This window comes from Patella vulgata, chromosome 1 (genome assembly GCF_932274485.2).
Source record: "Patella vulgata chromosome 1, xgPatVulg1.2, whole genome shotgun sequence".
Classification (NCBI taxonomy): Eukaryota; Metazoa; Mollusca; class Gastropoda; family Patellidae; genus Patella; species Patella vulgata.
In genome coordinates this window covers 1677234-1694239 of record NC_065879.2, presented here as the reverse complement: position 1 = coordinate 1694239, position 17006 = coordinate 1677234, and the positions used below count along the sequence as shown (strand labels likewise).

The following is a 17006-nucleotide window of genomic DNA, read 5'->3' as shown; positions in this document are numbered from 1 at the left end:
TTTCCTCCCACTGCTAAAGACTGCTATGCGCAAAAAAATTATTGAAATAAAATTAAAACCATATGTTAGTCCCGAAATGACCTAGTTTGTGTCGAGTGGACGTTAAACCCCATTTCTCTCTCTCTCTCTCTCTCTCTCTCTCTCTCTCTCTCTTTAATTTTGATCCAACATAAAGTTGGTAATTTGATTGTGCTTATATGTTGATATGTGTGATGACAGACGTGTCTTCATTCAAAAAAAACTCTCAGCGTATATAACTTATGTGTGCTTGCTGTTAACAGCCAGTGCTTTAAACAATGAAACTAAATATAATACACAATTCTACTTCCTCATTTATTCAAACAATATTTGTTTTGTAGGGTTAGACAATCCAAATTATTTTGAAGATGAAGTTTTTTCAGCCACTTTACCCAGACCCCATTCAACATCAACAATGACGTCAGATGAATTATATTCACAGGTAACATATTTATAACTTAATAGAAATGAAATGAAATAGGATTTAACGTCCTACTGTTCTGCCCCGAACTGGACTAATGAAGACGGGCATACGTCATACAGTGTGCCATGAGGGAAATTTTGCCCGGGCAGCGGCGCTATGGCCTACTCCTATATTGAATTCCAACTGGTAAGGGATCTTTTACATGCTCGCCAATATGTACACAGGGCCTCGGTTTTTCATCCCCTCCGTCCTGTACCTCTGACAGGGGAAACCACGCCGAAAAATCCTGATAAACTTTCTCAGCCAACACTGGGATGGAACCCGCGACCTCCAGGTTAGCAAGCCAGCGCCTTACTCTCTTAGCCACAGTTGCTCCCTAAATTAATAGAAGCAGTCACTTAATTTGCTGAGTTTGTAGAGATTTGAATTGTCGTTAAAGAATGGACAACTTCAGCCATTGCCATTTTTATTATTTTACTTACTATTTAATATACAAATTTATAAACTGGCTAAGACGTAATGAGGGGAACAGTCAATCATTCCATTCTTTCATCCAACAATTTTTTTTTATTGTGTATCCATCTAGAACAACCTACAGAGGGTATCAATTGTAGTATGTACAGCAGGGTTGTTTATAAACAGTGACTGACAGTTCTCTATATAATATCACAGTATATTCATGAGACAAATTTAGCAGTCGATTGATTTACAGGATTTCTGATAATTACTGTCTTGTCTTGGTCTCTCTAGCAACTATAGTTATCATATGAATAACTTAAAATTTATGTATTGTTTACACAAATACTAGCAAAAAGCCTATCAAATTGAAGTGATTTTTTGATAACTTTTTGAGGGGTTGTTTTGTAGCTCTTAAAGATACATTCCCAGGTACAAACTGGGTGATTTAATGGTATATTTGGACTAAAAATATATTCAAACTAATTAATTTATCATAATTTTGCTTCAAATCCTTCTCAAAACATACTAGCTATAAAAAATCGATCAAAAGAGGTCATGTTTGTGTCAAGTGACTTACCTCTCTCGGTACTTAGCAACGCAAGCGAAGTCGGAGGAGAATTCATTGCATACATAAGATGATGTTGTCTTTAATCGCTGACTATTTATTACAAATATCGAAGCCTAATTAAATTTTCGGATAATCCACTGCCCACGTTTTCCGTGATTTTTATCTAATTCTTCATAAAGTTTATCAAAATGTACATCAAGCGCTCAATCTCTGCATGCAACCTTCGACGTCACACGTGCAGACACTGCTAATCGTCGGGCTGTCAATTAGGGAAAACCTTTACATTTTTGTCCTGTATGCGCTCCATGAGTGTTTTTCAGTGAATCCAGTATTTGTCTAGTAAGATTGGATATTTCTACTTTCCATATATACCAAAATTGCCATACTTTTATCACAATGTGCCAATCCTTATGGACTACTGGGGTGACATAGATGCTGGGGGGGGGGGGGCGTATGTTTTGTTTGCCTGCAGTGTATGTCCTTGTATTTTCAGATGGGTAAAAAATTAAAGAAGAACAGAATGAAGAGTGGGAGTGCCGCTGCTATTGCTGTCATGAGGAACAGTACGTTAAGTATCTCGGCTAACGATACAGATTCATTGGTTCATAATGATTCGATAGTCATCTACAACGAAAGAACTATGTTATGATACAGTTAACCTTGGGAATATTTGGAGGTTTTGAAACCATTATAGAATTTTCTTTTTAAACCCTGATTTTAAAAAGATTTTTTTAAATCTTAAGGAAAATCTTTATTTTTAACGCAAGTTTATTTCTGTTGGACTGTTGTACTTAATGGATAATTTAAGATTGCTATTATGAAGAATTAGAGCAATAGGTTTCATTAAAGAGCTGTATGATTCTTTATTACATCACAGCTGGCGCCATCTTAGGCTTGGTAGAGTTAGCTACCCTTGGTAATAGTCTGACTATCCCATTAAAGACACAATGCCTTATAAGGAGTAGTGTCAAAGGTAGTCTTCCTGACCATACAGGATCTATACAAAGGCATTGCTCCTGGTAGAAGTATTGTACTACCAGTCTAAAGCCAATCAATTTATGTTAAACTTCAATATATTACCAAGGGTAGTTAACCTATAGCAGTATTGATTAATTCTAATATATCAAAATAATTTGTTCAAAGGAAATTAATCGAGCTTTAAATATAAAGTGTCTCTTGTGTGTTGACTTTGTATTGGAACAACAGCATTATTTTTAATATCAATATCATCATCATCATCATCATCATCATTCATCATCCATCAATCAATCAAACCTAATTAAAGCATTCCATTATTTTATATTGCGTTTTAATCATATATGGCCCCGAATTCACAAAGCATTCTCAGACTTAAGTTAAAAATTTACTCAAAATTGTTTACCTTATTTTAACTCAAATATAGCCCTTTATAAAACTTTTGTTGTTTTAATGCATCAAATACATTAATAAGAAACTATGTGCAAAGTTTTGTGTTTCTGGATCAAAGATATTTCTCATAAAGAGTGATTGAAAGTTGAGTAAATACTTTAGTCGGAGAATGCTTTGTGAACTCGGGGCCCCGTACATATTATTATAATACTTATTAATTTGTCATTAATATTTTATTGATTTTATATTTTGTAAATATTATAAATGAATTTAACATATGATTGTAAATTATATATGCATATACTAAATCATGTTTTGTGCCACAAATGTCTGAATTTAAACCTTCACTATTAGGTCATATAATCTTTAAATGGCATTTAGTAACTGGATAGAAAAACAACAAAAACACATACTTATGGAAAACAACTACTAGTGTATTTTAAGGCGAATATTCTCTCATCGTTATAAAGCTAATACAGATATGAGGCAAATATATAAAGACAAATATAATGGCATTTAATAACTGGATAGAGAAACAACAAAACACATACTTATTGAAAACGGCTAATAGTGTTGAACAACAGCTACTAGTGTATTTAAGGCGATGTTTCGTAGAGTATTCTCTGAAAGTTATCAAGCTAATACAGTAATGCAGATATGAGGCAAATATATAGAGACAAAATACAACAACATAAGCGAAACCATAATTATATTAATGAATGTCTTTAAAGATGTTATATCCTTGATAGTCACCAAAACCATCTATCAGAAAACATCTCCAAACTACTAGAAAAAATGTCTTTGTTACCATACCAAAAACATATCTTTAGGGATATTTCAATCTGATTAAAACACAGATCCTATTTCGTTTCGTTTTTTATAGTTCAAATTTTTCGTTTTACTTGTCTTTACTACACAAGGATCTGGAAGAGTTGTTATATAACCCGTCTTCTGGATGATGTGAGGGATTAGCCAATGAAACGGTCTGTTACAGCAAGTTTTTGGCCTCTCTCCCAAAGCCGATAAGAATCTTTAATTTACTTTTTTTACTGTTTTGACTTTATTATTATCAGGCCTGGAACTAACGATTTTAGATGTCAGACACGTTTATATTACTGTGTGTGTTATAACTAGTCAACACTTGTATTGAAAATGTAATTTATTTAAAACTTATAGTTTTACCCTCCCAAGATCATGGTAATATTGATTGTCGCCATCTTGTTACAGACTTGTCCCGTTATCTACAAGGCTGAACATAATATTATTATCTAACAAAGAATAGCCATAATAGGATAGTTTAATCACGTTGTTGCCCATCGGGATACTAACAAGTTATTTTTCAATTCACATGCTGTTTAATGTAGTAGGCTACCTTACATAGTCACGATCTGATTAAGATACAGATCTATATTTCGTTTCGTTTTCTTATACTTTTGAACTATAAAAAAGACCCCCCTTGTCAGTGATGCAGGACGGAGGGCCTGACAAGGACAGCTGTCTAGTCCTTCAGATGAGACGAAAAACCGAGGTCCTGTGTATACATTAGAATGCACGTAAAAGATCCCTTGGCAGTTGGAATTCGATATAAGAGTAGGCGATAGTGCCGCTGCCCAGGCAAAATTTCCCTCATAGCACACTGTATGGCGTATGCCCGTCTTCATTAGCCCAGCATAAGAGCAGAACAGTAGGACGTTAAACCCCATTTCATTTCATTTAAAAAAAACACGAAACGAAATAGGATCCATGTTTTAATCAGATTAACATAGTTGAGTGATAGATTGTCATTTGGCTTCATGTTTTTATGTAGTGTTAGCTTTCTACGTCCTTCAGTTTAGCTTTAAAAATATGATGTTTGAAAACACATAATTATAAACTATTTCTAAGTCAATTAATCGTGTTTGCTAAAATTACACACCAGATCATTCTTTACTAACCCAAACTAAAATTCGAGATTCACAGTTTTATAACAGAAACCAAATTGATTAGGTGATAACAAAATGAGAAATCGTGAGAAATCGAGTATTTGGCAAAATATTCATAATTAAATAATTATAGAGACAATTCTGTGAACATTTGTTTTGTTACCAATAATAATTTATGTTATAAACGTTTTAAAAAGCGATTTAAAGTGAGATTCTTCTAGGCATCTTTTTTCTTCAGACAACGATGCACGCCATTATCATATAATTTAACAGATTATTTAAGATGGCAGAATGGTGATATTTTATATCCTTTAAACTAAGATTAAACATACATTATGCAAGATCTAAATCTACCTATTGCAGGTCTTTCTTTAGGCCTGAAATGTTGTCTAAATTATTAATTTGACATTAACTTATCCAGACCATAATCAACTCTCAATGACATCGCTATCCTGCGATTTAACAGATTGGAATACATTTTTTGAAAAAAAAAATAAACGTAAAAGTGGATAATGGAGACTTTATTTTTTTTTCGTACCGACTTTAGTAATAATGATCGAGGCTAGACCTAAAATTCAAAAGCTAATATCTCGGTTCAGGGCGGTGCAATTTGACTAAAATTTTCAGCATATTCTATTTATGTTATCTATTTTTTAACTAATAAAGCGAGAACTTTCAACTCTTTTATCTAATCTCCCATAATGCCCCTTTAAATTAGCCAATAAGGTGCTGTAAATTTTGCTTTTGAAGATGCCAATTTGTCATGTCGGGGCGTATAGTGGAATAATATCAATAATTGTGATATATTTATTATATGCAATGTATAGTACTTGTTAAATTTTATTTATTTATTATTCGATATCTCACCATTCCAAAAATATTTGTATGTTTATGTGAAATGATCGTTTGATGTATATGGCGTCATTTTGACAAGAACTCGATTCATAATATCAGTTGTCCAATATCAACACTTTTCTTCAAAATCAAACATTAATTAAATAGCCAAATTTTATTGTTAAGAAGATATCCTGAGCATTGCCTTGTTTGTTGATCTTGTTAAATCAGAACTGTTGCTATGGCAACCCCTGCTTGACTTTTTATAAAAATTGTTGTTGATTGTACAAGAAGTAGAACTACACTAAATAAATGCACGAATTATAATTAACTGTTCTGATGTGCAAATGATCATTTATTATAAATGTCGTCTTTTTAATTAAAGGCAGCAATTAAGGGTAACCATGGTAATTTAATGCATGTGTCTTATATGAAGGAAGAAGAAAACATATTCCAACGTTACAACGAATACCCACATATTTTACTTCATCTAATTAAAATTATGTCAATATTTCTTCATTCCATTTCTTGTTAGGTTGTATTTCACCTACAGTTTGATTTGATACCAATCAGTAGCGGACCTATATTTTGGGGAACCTTCACAACTAGCAACAAGGTCTGGATATCCACTGTTATCCTCGTCAATGAGGTGGTTATATTAAAGGGAATGGAAGCTTAAAATTTTAAAACCAAGTTCGTACCTGGACCTCATTGGACCCAATTCTGGCCGGTTCGTTTCAAAATGGATTAAGAACCCTGGTGGTTACATACCAATAAAAAAAAAAATTAATACAAAAACCACACTCATCCGATTCAAAAAGAACTTAATTCCTGTAAGGCCTAACTCTCTCTAAAATATATTAAGAATGGGGAATCTTAAACTGTCATTTGACTCAGAAAGTGGGTTAAGCTTGCCTGTCGTTTTCAAACTTGTAAGCGAGAACCGTATCAAAATTCAGAGCTAATAACATTTTGATTAGTTAAACACAAAGTGTAGAGCCATAAACAGTTTATAAGTATGACCTTGGAGTAAACGGGAACAAAATCAGAAATAATGGCATAAAAAAAACCTAATAGATTCATTTCGATGTTGTTTCCTTTATAATAGGTCATATTTATAAACTATATAGAAATATTTAATAAGAGTTCTATAGTAGATATAATGTCTTTGGCAGCCAAATGTCACCCTGTATACCGTGTGCTTGTATCAGTAATGTGTTGTCATAATTTGTTTAATACTTTGCACTTATGCATTCCAGTTTTATTTATACACATTACTTAGGATGAATAAAACCATATTTTCAAATCCCTTTCTTGTGTTTTATTTTCTCAAACAGAATCCAGTGGATGTGATTGAGCAATGGTAAAAAAATAAACCATGTCATGGTGGTATGATTCGGTATTCTAATGATAGGTTGCTAGGCAACGAAACATACGCCAACATGGATCGATTCCATAAAGGATGTTCATCTATCCGTCGGTCCATCAACAATTGGCATGTGAATGCAATAGAAGCTACAGTTTTCAAATTTGGTGTGAAGCGTCGTTGTCATGAGATGACGAACCCAGTTGATTTTTACATTCCGCGACTTTTCGTTTCAGAGAAAACCTTGTGAATGCCATAGGGCTGTAATTCTTGAGGGAAACTTTTCAAATTTGGAGTGAAGCATTGTGGTCATAAGAGGCCAAACTCTGTCAATATTCAGCATTCTACGTCTTTCCCTTCCGGATTTACACACGCACACCCTTGCCGAAAACCTTGTGAACGTGACAGAGGCTAATTTTTTTTTCAAATTTGGTGCAAAACATTGTTTTTGCTGACCAGAATAAAGATTGGGACATATTATTCAGTTACAACAAGAGTGGTATTGGGCCTTTAATATGACAGAACAATTAAATTTGACAAAGGTTAGAGTTTCCTTAACTTTGTAAATTTAAAATATGATGAATGATTAAGTTGGATTCATGTGATAAATAAAGTGAATAAATCAATTAGCATGATTTGAAATCTGATAGTTATCTTGAGTGTATTTGTTTTGTTCTCTTGTTAAAGGCTCAATACCACTCTTGTTGTAACTAAATAATGTGTCCCAATCTTTATTATGGTCAACAAATTGTACTATTTTACAATATTCCAATTAATTGATGATAAAAATTTCATCTTAACACACCTAATTTAAAAAATTGGAAAAATTCAACTAAATGATTTGAAAAGCCTGATGTAAAACTTTTGAAATGTGACTTGGATTTAAAAATATTTTTGAACCCTTTGGACAAGTAAAATAGGATTTAATGGATAATTTACACAACAGGTAAGGACACTAACACATCTAGTACTTAGAATAAGGCTATTTTTTTATTTTCTGGAGTTGTCAAGCCAGCAAGAGTGTTATTGTCCCTTTAAGGAATAAACTGCGTCAAGTTTAAAATGGTGACATCATAATTGGGGATAATTTCATCAGTATTTCCGTATTATCCAACTTTAGAATACGTGTACATTTTGTCCAATGAAAATGCGCCTAGTAATAGTTTAGGCCAATGGGGAAAGAACACGAATTGCTAAAACGATGTGGATCTCTTTATAAACAACGTCCGAATGGATCAAAATCAGCATTTTCAAATTATAGAAGAGAGAGAAAAGATATTAGAAAACCGAAGGCAAATCAACCAAACATTTTTATTGAGAGCGAATATTCTACAAAGTGAACGATCATTCCATTTTGACAGGTTCGTATGAAATGCAGACGTCATATTGCTAGTCTTGATTATCTAAAAACATATTATAGTAGACTACAACACTACTGGATAGTCGAAAATGATTCCTCAATTCTGATTGGATGAAAGTTATGCAAAACGATTTTTGCCATATTTAGTACTGGTAAAGAGGCGTTTCGACTGGCTTAAAAACTGTATTTAACTATTTGAAACAAATATTTAAAGTAAGCTAATCTCGTCTTTATTATGTAATTGAACGTATTTTAATCCAAAATATTTCATAGAATAATGAGAAAATTTGTTATAACAGGAATTATACGATTTTTCGTTTCATATAAATAATGATAGAATTTTTACTATTGGTCATGTGTTTGTAAACAAACCCACGTGTTTAGAAACGGCATGACAAAACTGACAGCTATTTTATTCCTTCAGATACCTGAGCTTATTATATCTTTTTCAGTATCGTTTTAATTGATTTATTTCATTTTTTAGGCAAGGAAATTAGAAGATAATACTTATATTCTGGATACACTCTAGTGCAGTGAACAAGAACTGAGAAAAATTTGGATAAAATTAACTTATTTGAAGAAAATAGGAGTACTTGTTCATCCCTTAATTAGAAAAAAATAATGGATAGAGCCAAAAAGATGATGATGTTAATGATAGCTATCAGCTGTGTACTTGCAGTAACTTTAGCTGACAAGGCCAACAAACAGGATGAAGGTCCTGTAATTGGAATAGATCTTGGTACAACATATTCATGGTAGGTTATTTAATAATAATCTTTAAATTTAAGGGGCATTATGTAAACAAGTTTTCCTATCTTGGTCTATGTTATATTTAAAGTAGCTAAGTCTCTAACTCAAAATCATCCAAAGTCTTACACGTTCAAAATACGAATTATTTGTCAATTCAAATCAACATTGATGTTGTTATCTTACCGGGAAAAGGTAGGCTTCTGATATCCAATATTTAAGACAAAATAAACATTTTACCATTGGTACACGAATCGTGTACCATAGTGCGTTTCAGCATCATTTCTAACAAATGACCAGAAAGAACGAGGCTAGACATCCACAACGCATGTCAAACGGTGATGCTATATCTTATCTGGAGAGCATGCGCAATAGACTGGAATAACCAGACGCTAGAAATTGCCATTTGGTTGAGTCTCATGCCGTATTTCGCTGGTCATAACTGATTTCAAATTAAGAGTCAAAACGGAAACAATTGAATGTAAATCAGTTTATATACAATCAGATTACATTACATTATTATATGCATTGCGACTCATTTGGGTCAAATTCTAGGTCCAAAATATTAGTGATTTAGCTCCTTTAATAAAAAAACAAACAAACAAGAATCAAGAGTTACACGTTTATTCATATGCATCTTTTATTTGAATGCCCCCACCCCACCCCGCACACACACACACAAAAGAATATACTGTACATTTAGTTATTCAGCCTAAACAACTTCTATCATCTCTATAATAGTTAATTTATGATCACCATCAAGGTAATTTGTGGCATGTCTCTTATTGTTTGTTATTGATGTTTACATGTGATGGTGTCCTGTGTATAAAGATAAATATGTCTTATCGTTGTCCATTAATAAATTGTTGTTATTGATCTCTTATTTTCTATAGTGTTGGAATTTTCACTAAAGGGCAAGTAGAAATTATACCAAATGACCAGGGTAATCGAATTACTCCATCTTACGTAGCTTTCACAGATGAAGGAGAACGTCTTATTGGTGATGCTGCCAAAAATCAGCTGACCTCTAACCCTGAAAATACTGTCTTTGACGTTAAACGTTTGATTGGTCGAACCTGGGATGACCCATCTGTTCAGAAAGACAAAGAATATTATCCATTTAAAATTGTCAACAAAAATGGTAAACCACATATCCAAGTAACTGTCAAGGGTCAGAAGAGAATCTTTGCCCCTGAAGAAATTTCTGCTATGGTTTTAGGAAAGATGAAGGCAATCGCGGAGGATTATTTGGGTAAAAATGTAACCAGGGCTGTTGTCACAGTTCCCGCCTATTTTAACGATGCCCAACGTCAGGCTACCAAGGATGCCGGAAGAATAGCTGGACTAGATGTATTAAGAATTATTAACGAACCGTAAGTAAAATTATTGTATACATTAGTCCTAATGACCAAATATAAGACTTTGTAGAATATTATTTTGTAAATGCACGAGAGTAGATCTACAAGAATACATGTACATATACTTGCCTTATAGTTACTTTAGTAACGATGTCTGATAGAGGCTAGCTCTCTCACTGCAGGCCTGGAAATAACGGTTTCAGATGTACCTGACAAAATGTCAGGCACTAATGAAATAGTACCTAACATTTTCAACTTAGTGCCGGACATGTATTAATAATATCAATAAAAAAGACAAATCAGTGCTGGACAAAATGACAGGCACTAGAAGGTTTAGTGCCTGACAAAGCCTGAATCGGTGCCTGACATTGTCAGTGACAGATGCCTTATTTCCAGGCTAGCTCCCTCAGACATTTGATTATTTGATTATTGCTGGAAGATATGTTAATTTTATCCCAAATTGTACCTCCAGATACAGTTGGGTGGGCTACAGTTAAGCACCCCCGCCCCTCTCACCCAATATGTATGTGTGCATCCAGTAAAAGAAAAGATATTTTTTTTACTAATTTACAGGACGGCAGCATCTATAGCTTATGGTTTAGATAAGAAAGGTGGAGAAAAGAACATCGTTGTGTATGATCTCGGTGGAGGAACATTTGATATTTCAGCTCTTACAATCGATCAAGGTGTTTTTGAAGTTCTTTCAACTAATGGAGATACACATTTAGGTAAGTCCATGTTTAAAATAATACGTATATTTAAAGGAGGGCTCCATCCTTTTTGCAGATTCGTTTTATTTTATACTTTATTTAGGATTAATACAAAGTCCAAATCACTTTATCTTTCGTTTTTTTTATAGTTCAAAATTTCGTTTTACTTGTCTTTACGACACTAGAATCTGGAAGAGTTATTATATAACACGCGTTCTGGATGATGTGAGGGATTAGCCGATGAAACCATCTGTTACGGCGACTTCTTAGCGTGCCATGCACGGAACTGTGGGTAAACCACTAGAAACGTCAGCGCGGATTGATTAATCATGTCTGACGTCGTATAGGTCTGACGCGGCCTTCCACTACAACCGGTCAGATCTTGTCATGCCATGCACGGAACTGTGGGTAAACCACTAGAAACATCAGTGCGGATTGATTATTCATGTCTGACGTCGTATAGGTCTGACGCGGCCTTCCACTACAACCGGTCAGATCTTCATGCAGTGTAGACCATCAAAAGTATAAAAAAAACGAAACGAAATATAGATGTGTATTTTAATCCGATTGACCTTTAATTAACTTACAAATATTATTCTCATCTCAAACAAAATAAACAAATCATTACGAAGGAATGTGATTCCATCTGGTAGACAATTTTCATTTAAAAAAGGTCTGAAAAGTACATGAATTAAATTCTATCCAGCCCCCCAAATTATTTGAATGTCATAATTTTATTTTTTTAGGTGGTGAAGATTTTGACCAAAGAGTAATGGAGTATTTCTTAAAAGTTATCAAAAAGAAAAGTGGTAAAGATATTAGAAAGGACAACCGAGCTGTACAGAAATTACGTCGTGAAGTAGAAAAAGCCAAAAGAACCTTGTCTTCCCAACATCAAGCTAGAATTGAAATTGAATCTTTATTCGATAGTGAAGATTTCTCAGAAACTTTAACCAGAGCTAAATTTGAAGAATTGAACATGGTAAGAAAATTTCCTTGTTGAGAGAGAGAGAGAGAGAGAGGAATGGGGTTTAATATCCACTCGACATATAGTTAATTAATTTTATTTCAATAATTCGCTTGCACGTAGGGATCTTTAGCAGTGGGAGGAAATCAGAGGGCCCCGAGAAAACCAACGAGGTTTGACAGGCGACCCTACTCCTTGTCACGTACAAACAGGGAATATTTTCTCATAGATCTTTGGGTCTGAGCTCCATACCTAAGACAATTCTTTTTTGCTTTATAGTCATAATAAAAGCCCATATTATATTTTTTTATTTTACTTAAACCAAAATAGATAGGATGTGTGTACAGAGGGGATGATATGAACCTCTCTGCCTGGCCCATAATGTTAAGCTGCAACTTCTTGAGATTCGATCCCTGCATTGGCCGAGAAAGTTCATCCAGATTTTCCGGCGCGGTTCTCCCTTGTCAGTGATGCAGGACGGAGGGCCTGACAAGGACAGCTATCTAGTCGTTCAGATGGGACGAAAAACTGAGGTCCCATTTACACATTGGCTTGCACGTAAAAGATCCCTTGATAGTTGAAATTCGATATAAGAGTAGAGGCCGTAGTGCCTCTGTCCAGGCAAATTTCCCTCATAGCACATTGTATGGCGTATGCCCGTCTTCAGTAGGACCTTAAACCCCATTTCATTTCATTTCTTTTAGATTCTCTAAAACACACATTTTTTTTAATGTTTAGGAGTTGTTTCGATCGACTTTGAAACCAGTAACGAATGCTTTGAAGGATGCTGGGTTAGAAACTTCAGACGTAGATGAAATCATTCTGGTTGGTGGCTCAACACGTATACCTAAAATTCAAGAACTTGTGAAAACGTATTTCAGCGGCAAGGTAAGATGATCATATTTACATAAATAAATTTATATGGTTAAATCAAACCGTTAAGAGTTCCTATATATTAACAGAAAAGCAAAGTAGTGATTCAGCTCCTTTTCATCAGGCAGTAAACTAGCAAGAAAGTAAGCAATATGATTTCATTATACACAAGAGATTAGATTTATATTAAATGTCATTGTGCTTGATAACGATAAGAGGATACTTGTCGAAACGTTGTGCTTTTAGAATAAAACTAGTGATTGTTTCCCATAAAAAAATTGTGTTCCGTTATTGTGTTGCCAAATCACTAAATGCCACTTAAAGATTAGATTTATGTGAGTCATAAAATGAAACTTATTTATGGGGTTCACAAGAATCCTATTGACTGACAGCAACAATAACATCCAGAATATGCTTACTTTTTAAAATCTGGTGAAACCTCTATCATTAAAATTGATGATATGATCAGGTTGGAGTTTCTATAAAACAAATGTTCACATTAGACATGTATCCAAAAGGGCCTTCCGTATTCCAACAAATTTCATTCAGTGAAAATCTAACAAATGCATTCTATTATTTTAAACAATATTATGTGTTCTGCAAATCTAATTTATCATTAAATCAACATTTTGTTACAGGAGCCGAATCGTGGTGTCAATCCTGATGAAGCTGTTGCCTATGGTGCTGCTGTACAAGCTGGTGTCCTTGGTGATGAAAAGATGGATGAAAGCTATGTTGTTCTGGATGTTAATCCAATGACCCTTGGCATAGAAACCATGGGTGGCGTCATGACCAAACTTATTCCCAGAAACACCGTCATTCCAACCAAAAAATCTCAGATCTTCTCTACAGCTGCCGATAATCAGCCTGTTGTTACAATTCAAGTTCTTGAAGGGGAGAGAACTATGGCCAAAGACAATCATTTATTAGGTAAATTTGATTTAACAGGAATTCCCCCAGCTCCACGCGGTGTCCCCCAAATTGAAGTCACTTTTGAAATTGATGTCAATGGTATTTTAAAAGTGTCTGCCGAAGACAAAGGAACAGGTCAGAAGAACAACATAGTGATAGAGAATAATGACAACCGATTAACACCAGCACAGATCGAAAAAATGTTGAAAGATGCAGAAAAATTTGCAGAAGATGATGAAGCACTTCGTAAAAAAGTTGATGCCAGAAATGAACTTGAAGGTTATGTTTATTCGTTATCCAATCAGATTGAAGATAAAGAAAAGCTCGGATCTAAACTAAGTGAGGAAGATAAAGAAACGATAAAAGAAGAGATTCAGGGAAAAATGAAATGGTTAGAAAATTATAAAGATGCTGACGCCGAGGAACTGAAATCACAGAAATCAGAATTAGATCAGATCGTTCAACCAATTATTTCAAAACTTTATCAAAATTCTGACTCGGATTCAACAACGACAGATAACGATAGAACTGACTTATAGATAGATGTGATTTGAAAATTCTGAAATGTCTCTAGATGATGACTCGGGTGACTCTCAAATAATTATCTGTGGACAACATCATAATATCGTCAGGGGTCGGAAATACTAGGACTAATTTACACGTTTTTAAAGCTGTTTGTCTTGAAGTTAGGCTACAGCAGATTGCTAATGGTTGTAGACTGTTTCCACTCGTCAACCAAATTCAAAAACACGATACTTAAGAAATGTTTTAATTGGTTTATATCATACTTTTGATACTTGACAGTGATATGATTGAACATTGTACATAAAAATCATCCACAAATTATTATTATCGAGAGTCATCACTGCCTTAGACATCTGTGATAAAAGTGCAATTATTTTCCCTGTTTTATTTATTGTGAAATTGTTTTGAAGAAAGTGAAGATAAGTGTGCTAGTTTAATGTAGAGGATGATTCGACTTGTATATATTATATTTTTTATTCCTAAGAGAAACGTGATTTCTGTGGGTGAAAATGGTGGATAAATGAATAATAATGTACACTTTGTATTTTATGTTAAAGGTTCTGATCCGATTTGATTTAGATCCAAATAGATTTATAATATAGGTTTATTTGGTGGGTTCTCTCAATTAATGATGGCGCTAGTCCTATGCGATTAAAAAAAAAAATTCGAAAAATTAAGCGGATGTTGTTGTGTCGTTTACTAATTTTAGTTTAATTTTTGGCTTACTGTGTAGTCAGTGGAAGATCAAATCGGTCAACTGGATTTATTGAATAGATGTAAAATTTGCAACAAAGATAAATTGTCAACCCACATCTAATAAAATCAACAATTTTTATTTTTGGACCAAATCATTTTGAGTATGGATATATATAGGCCCTACATGTATATATTTTAAATAGATTTGATTTGTATATTCTATTGTCTGTACATGTAAATAATAATTATATATATCTTATAACCGTATTACATGTATATAATTTCTATTATTATTTTTGTTGAGATATCGAATAATAAAACTATTGATTTTTATTAAAAAAAAGATAATGGTACAGAATTTTTTATGTTTTTTTTAACGAAACAGCAGGTTATTTGTTATATATTACCATTTAGGGTTGGAGGAGCTAGACCTCAGTCATTTAAGGTCAACATAATGGTGAAATGAAATGAAATGGGGGTTTAGCGTCCTACTGTTCTGCTCCGACTGGGCTAATGAAGACGGGCATACGCCGTACAGTGTGCTATGAGGGAAATTTTACTCGGACAGCGGCGTAATTCTTGTATCGAATTACAACTGCCAAGGATCTTTTATGTACATACCAATGTGTACACAGGGTTGTCGTTTTCTGTCCTATCCGAACGACTAGACAGCTGTCCTGCACCCCGCTGACAAGGGGAAACAACGCCGGTAAATCTCAATAAACTTTCTCTGCCAACACCGGGATCGAACCCGCAATCTCTAGGCTAGCGAGCCAGCATCTTACTCACTTAGCCACCGTGGCTCCGAAAAATAATCCTCAAAATCCTCAAAACTGGCAAATCTCACCAAACAAATCAACACATAAAATCACAAATCTAACAGGTACCTGGGTCAATTCAAGACAATTGGGGGTAAGCCATGTTCCTGAAGACGTATATATACTATTCAAAAAAAGTAGGGGATATTTGATTTTGGGGGCATAATACTAAAATATGCAAATGACTACGAAAAAAGTCACTATAGAACCTAACAGAAGAAACATTTCCAGTTACATGTGACGCCCAAACGCACCAATAGCTACCGCATGGAATGCAGGTGATGCTTGGGATCATCATGGGGGTCCAACCCAAGATTTGCACGACTCTGACTTTGAATGTTACAGTCATTGTGGCATTGAATTCCAGGGTGGAAACATCAGTTTAATTGTTTTAGTGACCAGAAAACAAATTTTGATATGCGTCGGCTTACCCAAAATGAAAGGTTACGTGCCCTTGGCATGCTACAGATCGGCACAACACAGGCGGTTGTGGCGCGGACGATGAATGTTTCTCAGTCTGTCATAAGCAGGCTATGGTCCAGATACCGTGATACACAATCTGTACAGGACAGACCACGCTCAGGTCGACCAAGGGCGACAACTCAAGCCCAGGATCGATTTATCCGTACCTTGGCCTTGAGAAATCGTGTCATCACAGCAAATCAGATCAGCGCTCGTCTTCAAACAGACACTGGTGTGAGAGTGAGTGGCCAGACGATTCGGAATCGACTGCATAGGGGTCACCTTCGCGCCCGACGTCCTCGCGTGATCCCTTGTTTGAGAGATCATCACATTCAGGCAAGACGTCGTTGGTGTAGGGATCGTCAACACTGGGATAATCGACGCTGGAGCAATGTGATGTTTTCAGATGAGTCAAGGTTCACTGTTGATTTTTTGGACAGACGTAGGAGGGTGTGGCGTCGTCGAAACGAGCGCTTCCAAGACGTTAACGTCATCAGACATGATCGATTTGGGGGTGGTTCTGTTGCTGGAAGAACGGCTTTACATGTTGTTGCAGGGCGTGTTACAGGCCAGTACTACCGGGACAACATCTTGGCAGTCCATGTTGTGCCGTTCGCAC

At 34.8% G+C, this 17006-nt stretch overlaps 2 protein-coding genes across 3 annotated transcripts in view; both read left to right on the top strand.

Annotated features, from left to right (window-relative positions):
- The window catches only part of LOC126808511 (cell adhesion molecule DSCAML1), a 57032-nt gene extending 50133 nt beyond the window's left edge, over positions 1–6899 (top strand). For both annotated transcript variants that reach the window (XM_050533267.2, XM_050533270.2), the window contains 2 exons: positions 360–460; positions 1963–6899. In XM_050533267.2, the coding sequence (XP_050389224.2) occupies positions 360–460; positions 1963–2118 (257 nt within the window). In that variant the 3' untranslated portion in view covers positions 2119–6899. The remainder of the gene's footprint in view (positions 1–359; positions 461–1962) is intronic.
- Positions 6900–8210: 1311 nt separating this feature from the next.
- LOC130010254 (endoplasmic reticulum chaperone BiP-like) lies at positions 8211–15467 on the top strand. The gene is made up of 7 exons (XM_050533352.2): positions 8211–8320; positions 8804–9074; positions 9960–10439; positions 10998–11152; positions 11881–12116; positions 12840–12989; positions 13613–15467. Exons 2-7 carry the CDS (start codon positions 8941–8943, stop codon positions 14423–14425), a joined length of 1968 nt encoding a protein of 655 aa, XP_050389309.2. The 5' UTR covers positions 8211–8320; positions 8804–8940; the 3' UTR covers positions 14426–15467.
- The last annotated feature ends 1539 nt before the right edge of the window (positions 15468–17006 follow it).